Source organism: Schistocerca cancellata, chromosome 6 (genome assembly GCF_023864275.1).
Source record: "Schistocerca cancellata isolate TAMUIC-IGC-003103 chromosome 6, iqSchCanc2.1, whole genome shotgun sequence".
NCBI classification, from domain to species: domain Eukaryota; kingdom Metazoa; phylum Arthropoda; class Insecta; order Orthoptera; family Acrididae; genus Schistocerca; species Schistocerca cancellata.
This window is the reverse complement of record NC_064631.1, coordinates 439933300-439949311: the sequence shown is the minus strand read 5'-3', so window position 1 is coordinate 439949311 and position 16012 is coordinate 439933300. Positions and strand designations below refer to the sequence as shown.

Here is a 16012-nt window from a genome sequence, read left to right as displayed (position 1 = left end):
AGTCCTTTTCCTTCACCCTTCTTCATACTCCTTCAACCCTTCTGCCTGAAGGAGGAGCCACTGGCTCCAAAAGCTTGCCAATCACAACAGTCTTTTACGTGTGTTTTCTGCCGTCGCTTGGTGAGTAGATTTTTTGTCTTCTAATTAGAAAAAAAAGGAAATGATAAATTAAGTTAAACAGAGTGACTAATATCCAAAAATTACTGCGCCTAATATTCTCCATCAGGGAGTGGTTATTATGATCTGTATGTGTCTGGTCCCACTGAAATAAGTTTTTGTAAATTGTCGCTTACATCCCTCACGATATTACTGTCGGCGTATGGTTTTTTGGTTGGTGGGATGCTGTTAAGTGAGATGCAAACTATCTCTTCAAAGTACCGGTATTCACTGAAGCACCAAAGAAACTGGTATAGGTATGTGTATTCAAATACAGAGTATGTAAACAGGCACGATGTGGTGCTGCAGTCAGCAAAGTCTATATAAGACAAGTCTCTGGTGCAGTTGCTAGATCGGTTACTGCTGCTACAATGGCAGGTTATGAAGATTTAAGTGAGTTTGAATATGGTGTTATAGTTGGTGCATGAGCGAAGGGACAGAGCGATGAAGTGGGGATTTTCCCATACGACCATTTCATGAGTGTACCGTGTGAATATCAGCAATCCGTTAAAACTTCAGAACTCTGACATCGCTAAGACTTTTATCCATTGTGGATGTGGAACACTGCGACTGTGGTGTGAAAAGGTATTCAGAAAATACTGCAACCAGTCGCCTTTTATGTAGATGTATTTTATTTAACCATGACCGGTTTCGAGCTGCCTAGCAACTCATCATCAGATGGTATATACATTTAGTGCTTTTTTGTACCCATTGTGTGGGTGGTTGAGTATCTGTGGCTAAACAGAAACGAGAACAAATAATCGCTACATGTGGTACAGTAACACGAAATATTTACAGAATAATTTATGTTTAACGTATAAGAGCAAATAATCACTACATGTGGTACAGTTACATGAAATATTTTCAGTTTAATTTACGTTTTGAGGTGTTACTTACAGATAAATCTTTCTGCAGGTATATAAATCTCTTTTAGGACGTATTTTTGAAACCATTGTGTCTTGTTTTTCACAATTACACAAGTTAAAACTTTCACTAGATGTATATTACTTTTATGAGGCACTGTTGGAAACATATATCTTGTTTTTCGTAAACATCGCTGAACACACTTAGCCACAGATACGAATACAGGATTTACACATTATAAACAAGCCAAAGATTGCAATATAACTACAGTATCAAAGATTTCAAGTTGACCAGAGGCATTATTAGTCATCGCACACACTGACAAGAGATTTGTCTTTATTACATAGAAAATAAATGTAAATTAGCTTAAACTATTAAAATATTTATTTATAAATTAACTGTGCAATTTTAACAGGTATATAAAACTAAATTTTTTACATAATATTTCAGTTACATTTAAGATTATTGGTATTGAGAGTATTATGACAGCAAATTTCTTGCTCCTTCCATTGGCTGATCTTGGCATATGATGTCAGGGATGAGAGGTTGATGGTTAACTTGAAATAATAAGTAATGCTGGTACTTGAAAGGGTGTGGAAAAGGAGTTAGCGGTGGGGGGGAGGGGGGGGGGGTGTATAGGAAAAAGGAGAGGGGGGGGCATATTGTTTCTGAATGACTGTTTAGTTTTTTAAGTTCAAAGAATCCTTAAAATTCTGAAAGAAGGAGTTATTCGCCAATTCTGTCTGCTCATTTAAAATGGTATGTGGGGAATTATGTTTGTGGGTGAAAATCTCTAATTGTTCGAGAAGATCCATCTTGAATCCCTTGTCTACAGTGTGTAGGATTTGAAGGTTAGTTTTAATGTCTGTTATGGAATGTTTATTATCTGCTAGATGGGTAGCAAAAGTGGATCTATTTAAGTTGTTTAGGCGAAGTGCATCAGTGTGCTCTTTGTATCGGATCTCAAAATTTCTACCTGTTTGCCCTATGTAGTAGCAGGAGCAGCTGTCACATCTTAATTTATATATACCAGATTTTTGGTAGGGTGTGCTGGCTATTTTGGTGTTGTGGACTATTTTGTTCTGTATTTTGTTGTTAGTGTGAAAACTTATTTTGACATTATGTGGTTTGAATAGCTTAGCAAGTTTGTATGAGATATTGCCGAGAAACGGCATACAAACGAATTTGGTTTCTTCTGCTACTGAGGTCTGGCTTGCTGGTTTGCTTTGTTAGATATAATGTTTTTATCTAATTTTTCAATTATGCTTGGGTCATAAGCATTGTTTGATGCTATTGTTTTTAATATATTGATTTCATTAATTTTTGCAGTAGGATCAGCTTGAATCTTGTTGATACGGTTAAGTGCTGATTTGGAAAAAGCTAGTTTATGCTGATTTGGGTGGCATGATGTATTGTTTATTATGACATCTGAAGTGGTGGGTTTCCTATATATCTGAAATTTATGTTTGTTGTTGTGATGTGTTATGTTTAGGTCAAGAAAATAGATACCTTTTTGGGTTTGGTGTTCTACTGTGAACTGTATTTTGGGGTGAACATTATTAAGTTTACCAGCTAAGGCCTCAATTTCAGTGGCTGTCCCATCATATAACAACAGGGTGTCATCAACATATCGTTTATAATAAATGATTTTGTCTGTTTCTATTGGGTTTGCTTTAAAGAATTTAATTTCAAGATCATTAATGTAGATGTCAGCAAGAAGGCCAGCTAGACTACTGCCCATTGCTAGACCATCATGTTGAATATATATTTTGTTGTTGAAGGTGAAGTAATTGTGGGACAGCACTAATTCAAGTAAATCCATCAGCTCACAGATTTCCATGTCACTTAACTTTTTATGTTGTAATAAGTTATTTTTTATTATCCGAAGTGTGTCTATTATAGGTATGTTTGTGTACAGGTTGACAATATCAAGGGATGCAAAGTTAGCTGCATTGGGAATGGAAATTTCTCTGATACTGTCAATCAAATCATAGGTGTTTTTTATGGAATAATTGGTTGGGAATGTATAATATTTCTTGAGTATTTCATGCAGTTTTTTAGTCACTTTGTACCCTGGGCTATTTATGGAATTCACAATCGGGCGTATCGGGTGTCCATCTTTATGCATTTTAGGTTGTGATCTAAGCTTTGGTGCTGTAGGGTTCATTATAACACATTGTTTGGCTTCAATGGATGTCAGCAGAAAGTTACAATTTTTTAATATGTCTTTTATTTTAGCTTGGTATTTGGGAGTGGGGTCAGATTTCAACTCAGTTATGTTGTTATTCTTGAAAAATTCTAGGGTTTTCTTAATGTAATCAGACTCGTACATTATCACGGCTGTGCTGCCTTTGTCAGATTTAACAACAAGGGCACTACTGTTTGTTAGCTTTTTGTTAATTTGTTTCAGTGTTGCAGATTCATCTTGTTTATTACTATGGAGCCTTTGTACATCTATGGTTTTCTTTATTATTTTGTTTGCATCATGGGCTAGAGCATTTTGATCATTCTGATCTAGTTTTGATGCTATACATGCTATTTTGGTGTTAGTTATTAGGTCTTTAACACTATTGTAATCAAGTTTTGTGGCAATATTATGTTTAAGTCCCTTATTTAACAAATTTAATTCTGTGCTATTGAAATTAATGCTTGTTGTGTTAACTACTCTCTCAAAGAATTTATGTTGCACGGGAGGGCATTCATTAGGTGGAATGGGGGATTTTTTGGCAATCAGGAGTGATAGCTTTTCTTTTTGTTTATGTGCAATTTTCAACATCTCTTTATTCACATTTAGTTGGGTTAGATCTAAGAAATTCATGATTTGACTTAGAGTGAGATAGTTGCTTAACTCTAAGTGCAGCATGTAGATGTCCCTGTTTAACAAGTCTTTTCGTTTGTAATGTGATCTAATTTCATTTTTGATCCATACAATTTCACATTTTCTCTTGGTTGCTTGTGCAGATTCACTCTGGTCTTTAACTACAACTCTTATGTAATTAGGAGTTAGATTCTCTAAGATACATTGCTTATTAAATTTGATGGCAAGAATAGTTTTCATTAGTTTCACTTTGCACTTCCTGTATTTGTTCATTGTTCCTTTTACCTGGCTAGGTAGCAAAATAAGACTTTTATCCATTGTGGATGTGGAACACTGCGACTGTGGTGTGAAAAGGTATTCAGAAATTACTGCAACCAGTCGCCTTTTATGTAGATGTATTTTATTTAACCATGACCGGTTTCGAGCTGCCTAGCAACTCATCATCAGATGGTATAGATCCACTTTTGCTACCCATCTAGCAGATAATAAACATTCCATAACAGACATTAAAACTAACCTTCAAATCCTACACACTGTAGACAAGGGATTCAAGATGGATCTTCTCGAACAATTAGAGATCTTCTCGAACAATTAGAGATTTTCACCCACAAACATAATTCCCCACATACCATTTTAAATGAGCAGACAGAATTGGCGAATAACTCCTTCTTTCAGAATTTTTAAGGATTCTTTGAACTTAAAAAACTAAACAGTCATTCAGAAACAATATGCCCCCCCCCCTCTCCTTTTTCCTATACACCCCCCCCCTCTCCTTTTTCCTATACACCCCCCCCCCCCCCACCGCTAACTCCTTTTCCACACCCTTTCAAGTACCAGCATTACTTATTATTTCAAGTTAACCATCAACCTCTCATCCCTGACATCATATGCCAAGATCAGCCAATGGAAAGAGCAAGAAATTTGCTGTCATAATACTCTCAATACCAATAATCTTAAATGTAACTGAAATATTATGTAAAAAATTTAGTTTTATATACCTGTTAAAATTGCACAGTTAATTTATAAATAAATATTTTAATAGTTTAAGCTAATTTACATTTATTTTCTATGTAATAAAGACAAATCTCTTGTCAGTGTGTGCGATGACTAATAATGCCTCTGGTCAACTTGAAATCTTTGATACTGTAGTTATATTGCAATCTTTGGCTTGTTTATAATGTGTAAATCCTGTATTCGTATCTGTGGCTAAGTGTGTTCAGCGATGTTTACGAAAAACAAGATATATGTTTCCAACAGTGCCTCATAAAAGTAATATACATCTAGTGAAAGTTTTAACTTGTGTAATTGTGAAAAACAAGACACAATGGTTTCAAAAATACGTCCTAAAAGAGATTTATATACCTGCAGAAAGATTTATCTGTAAGTAACACCTCAAAACGTAAATTAAACTGTAAATATTTCATGTAACTGTACCACATGTAGTGATTATTTGCTCTTATACGTTAAACATAAATTATTCTGTAAATATTTCGTGTTACTGTACCACATGTAGCGATTATTTGTTCTCGTTTCTGTTTAGCCACAGATACTCAACCACCCACACAATGGGTACAAAAAAGCACTAAATGTATATACCATCTGATGATGAGTTGCTAGGCAGCTCGAAACCGGTCATGGTTAAATAAAATACATCTACATAAAAGGCGACTGGTTGCAGTAATTTCTGAATACCTTTTCTGACATCGCTGTCGCTGGAAAAAGATCCTTCTAGAACAGGGCCAATCATTACTGAAGAGAACCATTCAATGTGACGGAAGTGCAACCCTTCTGCAAATTGCTGCAGATTTCAATACTGGGCCATCAACAAGTCTCAGCATGTGAACTATTCAACGAAATGTCATCGATATGGACTTTCGGAGCTGAATGCCCACTCATGTACCCTTGATGACTGCGTAACACAAAGCTTTATGCCTTGCCTGGGCCCATCAACAGCGACATTGGACTATTTATAACCGGAAACATGTTGCCCTGTCGGACGAGTCTCGTTACAAATTGTATCGAGCGAATGGGCATGTACAGGTATGGAGACAACTTCATGAATCCATGGACCCTTACATGTCAGCAAAGGACTGAGGGTCTCTAATGGCATGGGGCATGTGCAGCAAGAGTGATATGGGACCCGTTAGACATTTAGATACGACTCTGACAGGTGACATGTACATAAGCATTCTGTCTCATCACATGCATCCATTCTGTCCATTGTGCATTCCAACAGACTTGGGCAATTCCAGCAGGACAATGTGACACCCCACATGACCAGAATTGCTACAGAGTGTCTCCTGAAACACTCTTCTGAGTTTAAACTCTTCTGGTGGCCATGAAACTCCCCAGACCTGAACATTATTGAGCGTATTTTGGATGCCTTGCAACATGCTGTTCACAAGAGACCTCCACCCCATCGTACTCTCATGGATTTATGGACAGCCCTGCAGGATTCATGGTGTCAGTTCCCTCCAGCACTACTTCAGACATCAGTCGAGTCCACGCCATGTCGTGTTTCTGCACTTCTGCGTGCTCATAGGGGGCCGTATACAATATTAGGCAGGTGTACCAGTTTCCTCGGCTCTGCAGTGTAAGTGAAGACTCTAGGAATATACTACATATTGCTCATGCAGCCATTGCAAGGATAAGATTAATTTAATTACAGCTTGTGTAGTGGCATTTAAGAAGTTGCTTTTCCCACAGCCCATACCTTAATATGTGGTACAGTGGAAAGTATTCTCTGCCATGCACTTCATAGTACTTTGCAGAATGTGGATGTAGTTGGAAAAGCAGAAGCAGATGTAACCTCGTGAGAAACTGCGCAATGAGCAGCAGTCAAGCACGGCAATGCTAGAATGACCTTAAAGCAACCAATCACGGTTCAAATTTAAAGACTGATGGTGAGGGTTGCAGTGCAATACACAAACTAACTCACATGACAAGGATAGTAGTGAGCAGTGGGGTAAGCTGCAGTAGTGGCGATGGTGCTGGTTGAAGGTGACTGTTACCCTTGATAGGAGGGCTCCTAAAACGCACAAAGTGGTGTTAGTATTTTTTTTAACTCCAAACAACTAAATACCTTGAAAAATGTGCATCATACGAAAAAATGTGTTGGAGGGATGCTGAGTTCTTCCAAGTTATTGTTTTATTACCAAGAAAAAGGGCTGGCCAGCACGTGCCATCAGTGGGGCGGCGGCAGGTGGAGGGGGGGGGGGGGGGGGGGGAGGTTGAGGGGGGGGGGGGGTTAGTGGGGAGGTGTGAAATTCAGTACTGTAAATACACACACATCATAGTATAAGGAAATTATTTTTGCTCTCTGAACTATTAGTTCTTCTCTCGGAGATAAAAGAGGGTTAATTTGTGGAAAGTTACAGGGAGATTACAGTATGAGAAGTACCTCCTTCTTGGGAGCGGTGGGTCCCTCCAATCCGGAGGGCCGAGTGACTTGCCTCTCATTTCTAACCACTCCCATTCATTTCTGACTGAGGAAGAAACTGATAGTTCTGAAAGATACGATACCTTTCTTATATTTCCAGGTGTGCCTATCGGTAGTACTGGAATTTAGCCCACTGAAGGTAAGTACTGGCTAGTGAGGGACGGGAAAAACCCACCGTGGTTCAACAACAATGTTAGGAAACTACTGCAAAAGCAAAGAGAGCTTCACTGCAAGTTTATATGCAGCCAAAACCTCTCAGACAAACAGAAGCTTAACGATGTCAAAGTTAGCGTAAGGAGGGCTATGCGTGAAGCATTCAGTGAATTCGAAAGTAAAATTCTATGTACCGACTTGACAGAAAATCCTAGGAAGTTCTGGTCTTATGTTAAATCAGTAAGTGGCTCGAAACAGCATATCCAGACACTCCGGAATGATGATGCTGGTGAAACAGAGGATGACACGCGTAAAGCTGAAATACTAAACACCTTTTTCCAAAGCTGTTTCACAGAGGAAGACTGCACTGCAGTTCCTTCTCTAAATCCTTGCACAAACGAAAAAATGGCTGACATCGAAATAAGTGTCCAAGGAATAGAAAAGCAACTGGAATCACTCAACAGAGGAAAGTCCACTGGATCTGACAGGATACCAATTCGATTCTACACAGAGTACACGAAAGAACTTGCCCCCCTTCTAACAGCTGTGTACCGCAAGTCTCTAGAGGAGCGGAAGGTTCCAAATGATTGGAAAAGAGCACAGGTAGTCCCAGTCTTCAAGAAGGGTCGTCGAGCAGATGCGCAAAACTATAGACCTATATCTCTGACATCGATCTGTTGTAGAATTTTAGAACATGTTTTTTGCTCGAGTGTCATGTCGTTTTTGGAAACCCAGAATCTACTCTGTAGGAATCAACATGGATTCCGGAAACAGCGATTGTGTGAGACCCAACTCGCTTTATTTGTTCATGAGACCCAGAAAATATTAGATACAGGCTCCCAGGTAGATGCTATTTTTCTTGACTTCCGGAAGGCGTTCGAAACAGTTCCGCACTGTCGCCTGATAAACAAAGTAAGAGCCAACGGAATATCAGACCAGCTGTGTGGCTGGATTGAAGAATTTTTAGCAAAAAGAACACAGCATGTTGTTATCAATGGAGAGACGTCTACAGACGTTAAAGTAACCTCTGGCGTGCCACAGAGAAGTGTTATGGGACCATTACTTTTCACAATATATATATAAATGACCTAGTAGATAGTGTCGGAAGTTCCATGCGCCTTTTTGCGGATGCTGCTGTAGTATACAAAGAAGTTGCAGCATTAGAAAATTGTAGCGGAATGCAGGAAGATCTGCAGCGGATAGGCACTTGGTGCAGGAAGTGGCAACTGACCCTTAACATAGACAAATGTAATGTATTGCGAATACATAGAAAGAAGGATCCTTTATTGTATGATTACATGATAGCGGAATAAACACTGGTAGCAGTTACTTCTGGGAGTATGCGTGTGGAACGATTAGAAGTGGAATGATCATATAAAATTAATTGTTGGTAAAGCGGGTACCAGGTTGAGATTCATTGGGAGAGTCCTTAGAAAATGTAGTCCATCAACAAAGGAGGTGGCTTACAAAACACTCGTTCGACCTATACTTGAGTATTGCTCATCAGTGTGGGATCCGTACCAGGTTGGGTTGACGGAAGAGATAGAGAAGATCCAAAGAAGAGCGGCGCGTTTCGTCACAGGGTGATTTGGTAAGCGTGATAGCGTTACGGAGATGTTTAGCAAACTCAAGTGGCAGATTCTGCAAGAGAGTCGCTCTGTATCGCGGTGTAGCTTGCTCGCGAGGTTTTGAGAGGGTGCGTTTCTGGATGAGGTATCGAATATATTGCTTCCCCCTACTTATACCTCCCGAGGAGATCACAAATGTAAAATTAGAGAGATTCGAGTGCGCACGGAGGCTTTCAGACAGTCGTTCTTCCCTCTAACCATACGCGACTGGAACAGAAAAGGGAGGTAATTACAGTGGCACGTAAAGTGCCCTCTGCCACACACCATTGGGTGGCTTGCAGAGTATAAATGTAGATGTAGATGTATGAATGCCAAAGTTGAATATGCAGTTTTTTAATTACATATGCACAGTTTCTTAGTTTCATACTTTCCTTTCCTGCATTGGGTAATATTTCCCATGTTTTTTTTTTTTTTCTTTTTAATACTGTTTTAACATTATAAGTTACTACATAAAGTTAAAGTAATCAAACACTGAAACTGTTGCCTCTTTGATATGGAACATTAGCTTAGTTGGAAAAGTTAGTCCACATGGTCAGAGAGATATCGTTAGTTATTTACTTATCTGCCCTATAGAAGATGAATAACCAACTTCTTCAATATACATGTAGGTGGAAAATTTCTTCAAATTTATCTCAATGTGATGAAAGGAAAAGATGTTCATTTAGCAACTAGGAAGATCATCAGGAATTGTTATGCTCAGCAACTGTGTAATGATTATAATCAGGGATAAACACAGCGAATAGCCACATATCAATCTGTATTTTATTGCAGGTGTAGCTAGGTTTCAGCTCGATCTGCAATAAAATACAGATTGATATACAATTTTTTACTGTGTTTGTCCTGATTATAACAAAATAGTAGTTGAAATTATGTGCTTCGATCTGCTAATGGTAGTTGTCTCGTATTGAATCTGTGAGTTTCTTCATACAATACTGTTTGTTACCAAGATAAAGCTTAAGAAGATAATTAATGCCAAGGCAAGTAGAATCACTTTTGATCCTTATTTGTATGCTGTATATAATCAAGAAATAAAACGCTTGAGAACTTGTATAAGCAGCTGTAACATACATATTGGTTTAGTAAAATAATTGACATTTATTTGCTTTGATAATTTTTATTCTTTAGTAGCACTTCAACAAAATTGCCCTCAGTGAGAAATGTGAAATTAAAAATCATCTTATTTGTAATTTTTTTGTAAGCTGTCATCCAATAAGAAAAGCATCACAGATGGGACGTTGGCCCTCATTGACTGGTTTCCTGCTCATTTTAGGCATTTTCTCTTAATTGAATGAATGATTACTGGAAATAGTTAAGAAGTGCACCAGAATTACTTAATTTATAGTGCACAAGTATTCATGCTCTCTGTTCACTAATGGGTTAGCATATAATGATATTGTTGTGTGAAGAAAGACAGAAAACAAATTATGAGGCAGAATTGATTGCGAGTATTTACCTTCAGGATCTAAACTGTGTATTGCTGCAAGTAGACACACATAAAAGTAAAACTGGCACACTACCTAGCTTTTGGAACTAATAGTCACTTCATGGGGGATGGGATGGGAAGGTAGCGGGGGGGGGGGGGGGGGGTGAGGTTTGGAAGTTAAAAAAGAAGGCATGACACTCAGATCCCAGTGTAAGGTACCAGAGCCTGGGAGCAAGTACTGAAATCATGCAGCACATCACCCATACTATTTTGATGATGAAAATACTAACCTTTTAGAACACAACAGTTGAATTGTAACTTTTTTCACTAAATACTTAATTCTGATCTCAGATTATTAATAAACACACACATCCATTTCTTTTTAGTAATTAGCACTCTGGCTACTTTTATAATTTCAATCAATCAGATCACTGTACTTGGCATGCTACCCTTGACTCTACACCTATTTCTGATGACAGATAGTTGGTACACATGTTTATCCGTTTTACATTTTTACTTAGCTTTCAGGCTACTTTTGTAAGTTCAAAAATTGCTTTATTCCAGTCTTGCATTCTACCCTCAACTACTTGGGCTTCCACCAGAGTCTTCACTTACAACAAAGTACACAAAAGATACATAGAGCTTACTACTGTAAGCTTATGTTCTCCCACTAAATCTCTTCTTAAATTTAGAAAAGTTTTTGGGAAACAAAAGAAAAAAACAAGAAGAATACTTCAGGTCAGGAAAATATGAATCCCGCAGAGTATTACAATATTAATTACTCTCCCAACAATCATCCGTGATTGTTACAGTATTATTTAGACATTCACCCTTCATTCATATATTCCCATTTATCAGATATAACACCTTCGTAACATTGTAAATGTATAAATGCATGAAATAGAACATCGTCGGACATAAGTCAGTCCATTCATCAAAAAAATAGCAGTATCTGAGGGAAAAAAGATTAATTACTATATAAAAACAAAGTAGCATCAAATATTTCTTCAACAATAAGCCAATTACGCGAACATCTGATTCATAGTACTGAAGGTACTAAGCTACTCTTGCTTCAGAAAAGCATCATACTGAATGGAAGTTGTCATTAAGTTTTCATGTTTTACATGTATAAACATGGTTATACAAATAGTCAGCTGAAAGATAGAAAAAATAAACAGTATAAAAACAGAAAGCCACATTACAGTTCACTTTCACACACACACACACACACACACACACACAAACACAAAATCGCACCTTGTTTATTTGTATGATGACATATTTCATTGCCTATTGGGGTGAGGCAGTTGAAGATTCGCACCAGCTCTACTGGAGCATGGCATTTGTTGACAAACATTGACAGCTGACTTGATGTGAGCAGCTTGAGGTCATTACACCTGCATGTCAACCAGCGCTGGCAACATGGCAAGAGGAGGACTCCCCACACATCCGGAAAGTCGTGCTGACTTGCCCCATGTCCACACAATGTTGATACCTAATCCTGGTTCAGCTACTGCGTGGAGGAGGGGGCAAACCTCCTTCCTGCATGTGCAGACTGTTCTTTTCTCACTGCCACTGCTTCACTTTCCCAGCAAGCAGTCCTTGTGTGACCTAGCATTGCTGCATTCGTAATTGCCTTTTCATTTCAACCATCATTTGGAAAATTAATAGTCATTCACACCCATACATTTTTTTTATCAAACATCACTGTGTTATGGCTATTACTGTCATGTAAAAAGGTTCATAGTACGTCATTTTATTCTTACTTCTGTTCCCTTTCCTACTGTAAAATATGTTGACTCTTTCCTTCTTTGCTACATATTTGATATTCTTGAGACTGTCTTGGTCTTTTGCCTCTTCCTTCTTTCCCGTGTTGTGTTCTTGTTTTACATTTTCTTTGTCACTGTGCATTCAGTCTGTTTACATTCCTTCTTCAGTATTTTAGCCCACTTATTAATGTCCATTTTATTCCAATACATTTTTCTTCTGAGCACTATTGTTCCAGGAATGCCATCTCAAAAATCCGTGTTGTTGTTTATTACCATTGCTTTGTGTGTGCACCTTGCATTGCATCCTTAGTTAACTTCTTGATACACCAATGATATTTTCCTCTACCATCCAACGGGTAGGCCACTCCCTTTGAAGTTCACCAGAAATGCGAACTTTTCGGATCAAATTTTCCTATTTCACTTAGCAGAGAGTGACACCCTATAACTACAGTTCCATTGTGTCTGATACTTGACTCCATCTTTAATTTCTTCTCTAATGCATTCCAACACAGTTTCTTTGACTTTGTCATTAGTTGTGGTGGTTTCATTTGTCTCTGTTTCCCCTTTTGCTACTGAGTTTGTCATGTTTTTTCACTTCTCTCTTGGCCTTTTTGCATTTGTTATTGTCCTTGGTGTTTTCAATACAGTCTGTCCCCATTATGTTCATTGAGACCATCACTTTTCTTGTGTGTTTCTGCTCAGTTAAGAGTTGGTAGCGCTTCTCACTTATTTCAGCTACAATCTTCACGATTTTGGTGACATTGCTACGTACTGCTTGTACATTGCATGTTACTTCTGTGTTTTCGTTTTTACTTAGCTCTGTTATATCTCTTAAGTTCCACCTTATATTTTATCCATTCATCCTTCTCCTTATTTATCCATTCTGCTTCCAATTCTTTCACCCACGCAATGAGTTGATTTGGTATTCTCACTTAACTAGTAGTTGTTTCTTCCTTTGATCTTCGTGACCCTGAAAAAAGTGTTCTACTGTATGTAATATTATCCTCCAATCTGATTTTGCTATTTTCTAAGAATCCTGAACTCTTAGATTAGCTCCTGTGTTTCATTTTGCAATCATCCTGGTCCTTATTTATTGTACTAATTACTTCTTTTGTATCAGCTGTAATTAATAAGTTGCAAGAGTTCAGTTGTAACAGTCAACATTTGACTTCAAAAAATATGTAAGATAAATTTCCAACACAGTTTGTTCAAATGTCACACGATGTTTCATACATAAAAAATACAACTGATACCCATAATAATTGTACAGCACTGCTAGGCGAAACTATGGTCTTGCTTCTAGTGACACTTAATTTTCACTGTCTCAAACGACTGTAGTTGCATAGTATGGCATGCTTTGCAACATTGAAAACAGCTCCATGGCATTCTTGTGATTTGTTCCATTGTTCGACGTGTAAAAAAATTCCATTTTTCATGTTGGAGGTACTTGAAACTCTGCTCCAGCTGTGTGATTCCCTTTGCTGGTCCCAGCTCACCTTTCAACAGTGTGCACTCCCACCTATTGTGAGCACTTAATGTTAGTCTATTCACACTCACTTTTGATTCTAATATGCTCATTTGAGTTTACTCTCCCTAACTTTTTCTTCACCAAAGACAGTCCTGTTTGCTTGTCACCACTTGAGGTATCGGTGCAGTGGAGCAAGTCTGAAACATGTATCATATCACTCGTACTACTTTCATAATCAAAACCATAAACTTTTAGATTATAATGGTTAAAGCAAAACTGTTCATTTCTCTAATCATTTTTATGATCGCACAATTTTACACACACATCCCTTATTGTCTTTTCTACTTAGCATTATGGCTACTTTCCTAACTTAAAAATGATTACATTATTCCATTTGGCATATACTAGCTTCAGCTCTTCCTTTTAACTTTACTAAGCTGCCCCCCCCCCTTCTCTCCCCCCCCCCCTCTCTCTCCCCCCCCCCCCCCCTCTCTCTCTCTCTCTCTCTCTCTCTCTCTCTCTCTCTCTCTCTCTCTCTCTCTCTCTCTCTCTCAGGAAGGTACTGTAAGTTCTGAAAGCTGTGTAGCGTTTCACTTTCGCTTTTATTTGCATCTATCAGCAGTAATACACATTTTGCTTCCTGAAGCTAAGTACTGGCTTGCAATTCTGTATCATACTTTATTTGGGAGACAAACATAGTAACTTGCAAATGTGAAAGTCCAGCAATGAATTAAGAATTATAATTTCAGTTTTGTAACTGGTAACACTTTTGTTTTTTAGTATTGCAGATTTCAAGGACCCAAAAGACCGCATGGTACAGGTACTACGGTGGTATATGTCTGCGTACCATGCTGGACGCAAATCAGTGGTTGCAAAAAAGCCTTACAACCCAGTATTAGGAGAGGTATTCCAGTGCCATTGGGATGTACCAGGAGTTGAGAAAGGTGGAGGGTCAGTTCCAGGAGGCCCTCTGCCATGGTGCACTTCTTCACAACTAACATTTGTCGCTGAGCAGGTCTCTCATCATCCACCCAGTATGTATGATGATTAATTTGTTAAACTTCTTGTAAGATAGGCTGGTTTACTTCTTTGTTAGATTTCTAGTTTGTAGTGAGATACATTCAGTTCAGGTTCATCATAACTAATAGAAACACTGACCAGAAACTGTGCCCTTCTCTAAAGTGTTTGAAGTGCAAAGTATCAGTATTATGAAAAGGATAGTTGCTACTCATCATATAGCAGAGATGGTTGGAGATAGAAAACACTAGAAAACACACACACACACACACACACACACACACACACACACACACACACACACACACACACACGAGACCACGGTGCTGAGGCTACACTGCAAGCATGATGGGAGACACATCCAGGTGGTGAGGGTAAAGAGAAGGCTGCGGCAGGGAGGGGGAGGGATAGCAAGGTAAGGGTGGGGGATGGTAAAGTGCTGTTCGTGGCAACATACAGAGACGAGGTGGAGAGGGGGTAGGGCAGCAAGGCGCAGTTGGGAAATTAGACACCCCATTGTAGACGATTGCTGTGTGCCCAACGAGAGAATATCTGCTCTCGTAGGCCAGCATCTTCAGCCTATTACCTGCAACCTGCCCTCCTGTACAACATATAACAACCATTTCCTCCACTGACTCTCCACGGTTTCTGTTCAAGCATCACATGACGCCCTGCTTGTCACTATTGATACAACCTCCCTTACACTAACATCCATAATGCCCATGGCCTTACTGCTATTGAACACTACCTTTTCCAAACCCCAACGGATTTCAAACATTCTAACATTTCGTAATCATCATGACGAGCTATATCCTCACCCAGAATTGCTTCTCCTTTGAAAGCATTACTTACAAACAAATCTTGGGTACGGGTATCGGCATCCGCATGGCACCATCCCCTGCGAACCTATTCATGGGCCACCTAGAGGAATCAATCTTAAATGCCCAGAATCCCAAACCCTTCACCTGATTTAGATTCATTGATGATAACTTCAAGACCTGGATCAAGGGTGAGGACACCTTATCCACATTCCTCTAGAACCTCAACACCTTCTCCCCCATTCACTTCACCTGATCCAACTCAACCCAACAAGCCACCTCCATGGATATTGACCTCCACCTCAAAGATGGCTACACTAGTAACTGTGTCCATATCAAATGTACCAACCACCAACAATAACTCCGCTTCGACAGCTGCCAACCATTCCATACCAAGAAGTCCCTTTCACACAGGCTAGCTACCTGTGGCCGTCGCATCTTTCGAGATGAGCTGTCCCT

At 38.8% G+C, this 16012-nt stretch overlaps 1 protein-coding gene across 1 annotated transcript in view; it reads left to right on the top strand.

Annotated features, from left to right (window-relative positions):
• Positions 1-16012, top strand: part of LOC126190687 (oxysterol-binding protein-related protein 9-like) — a 528891-nt gene that overhangs the window by 465623 nt on the left and 47256 nt on the right. Inside the window, 1 exon segment of the mRNA XM_049931146.1 lies at positions 14499-14752. Within this exon segment, the coding sequence (XP_049787103.1) occupies positions 14499-14752 (254 nt within the window).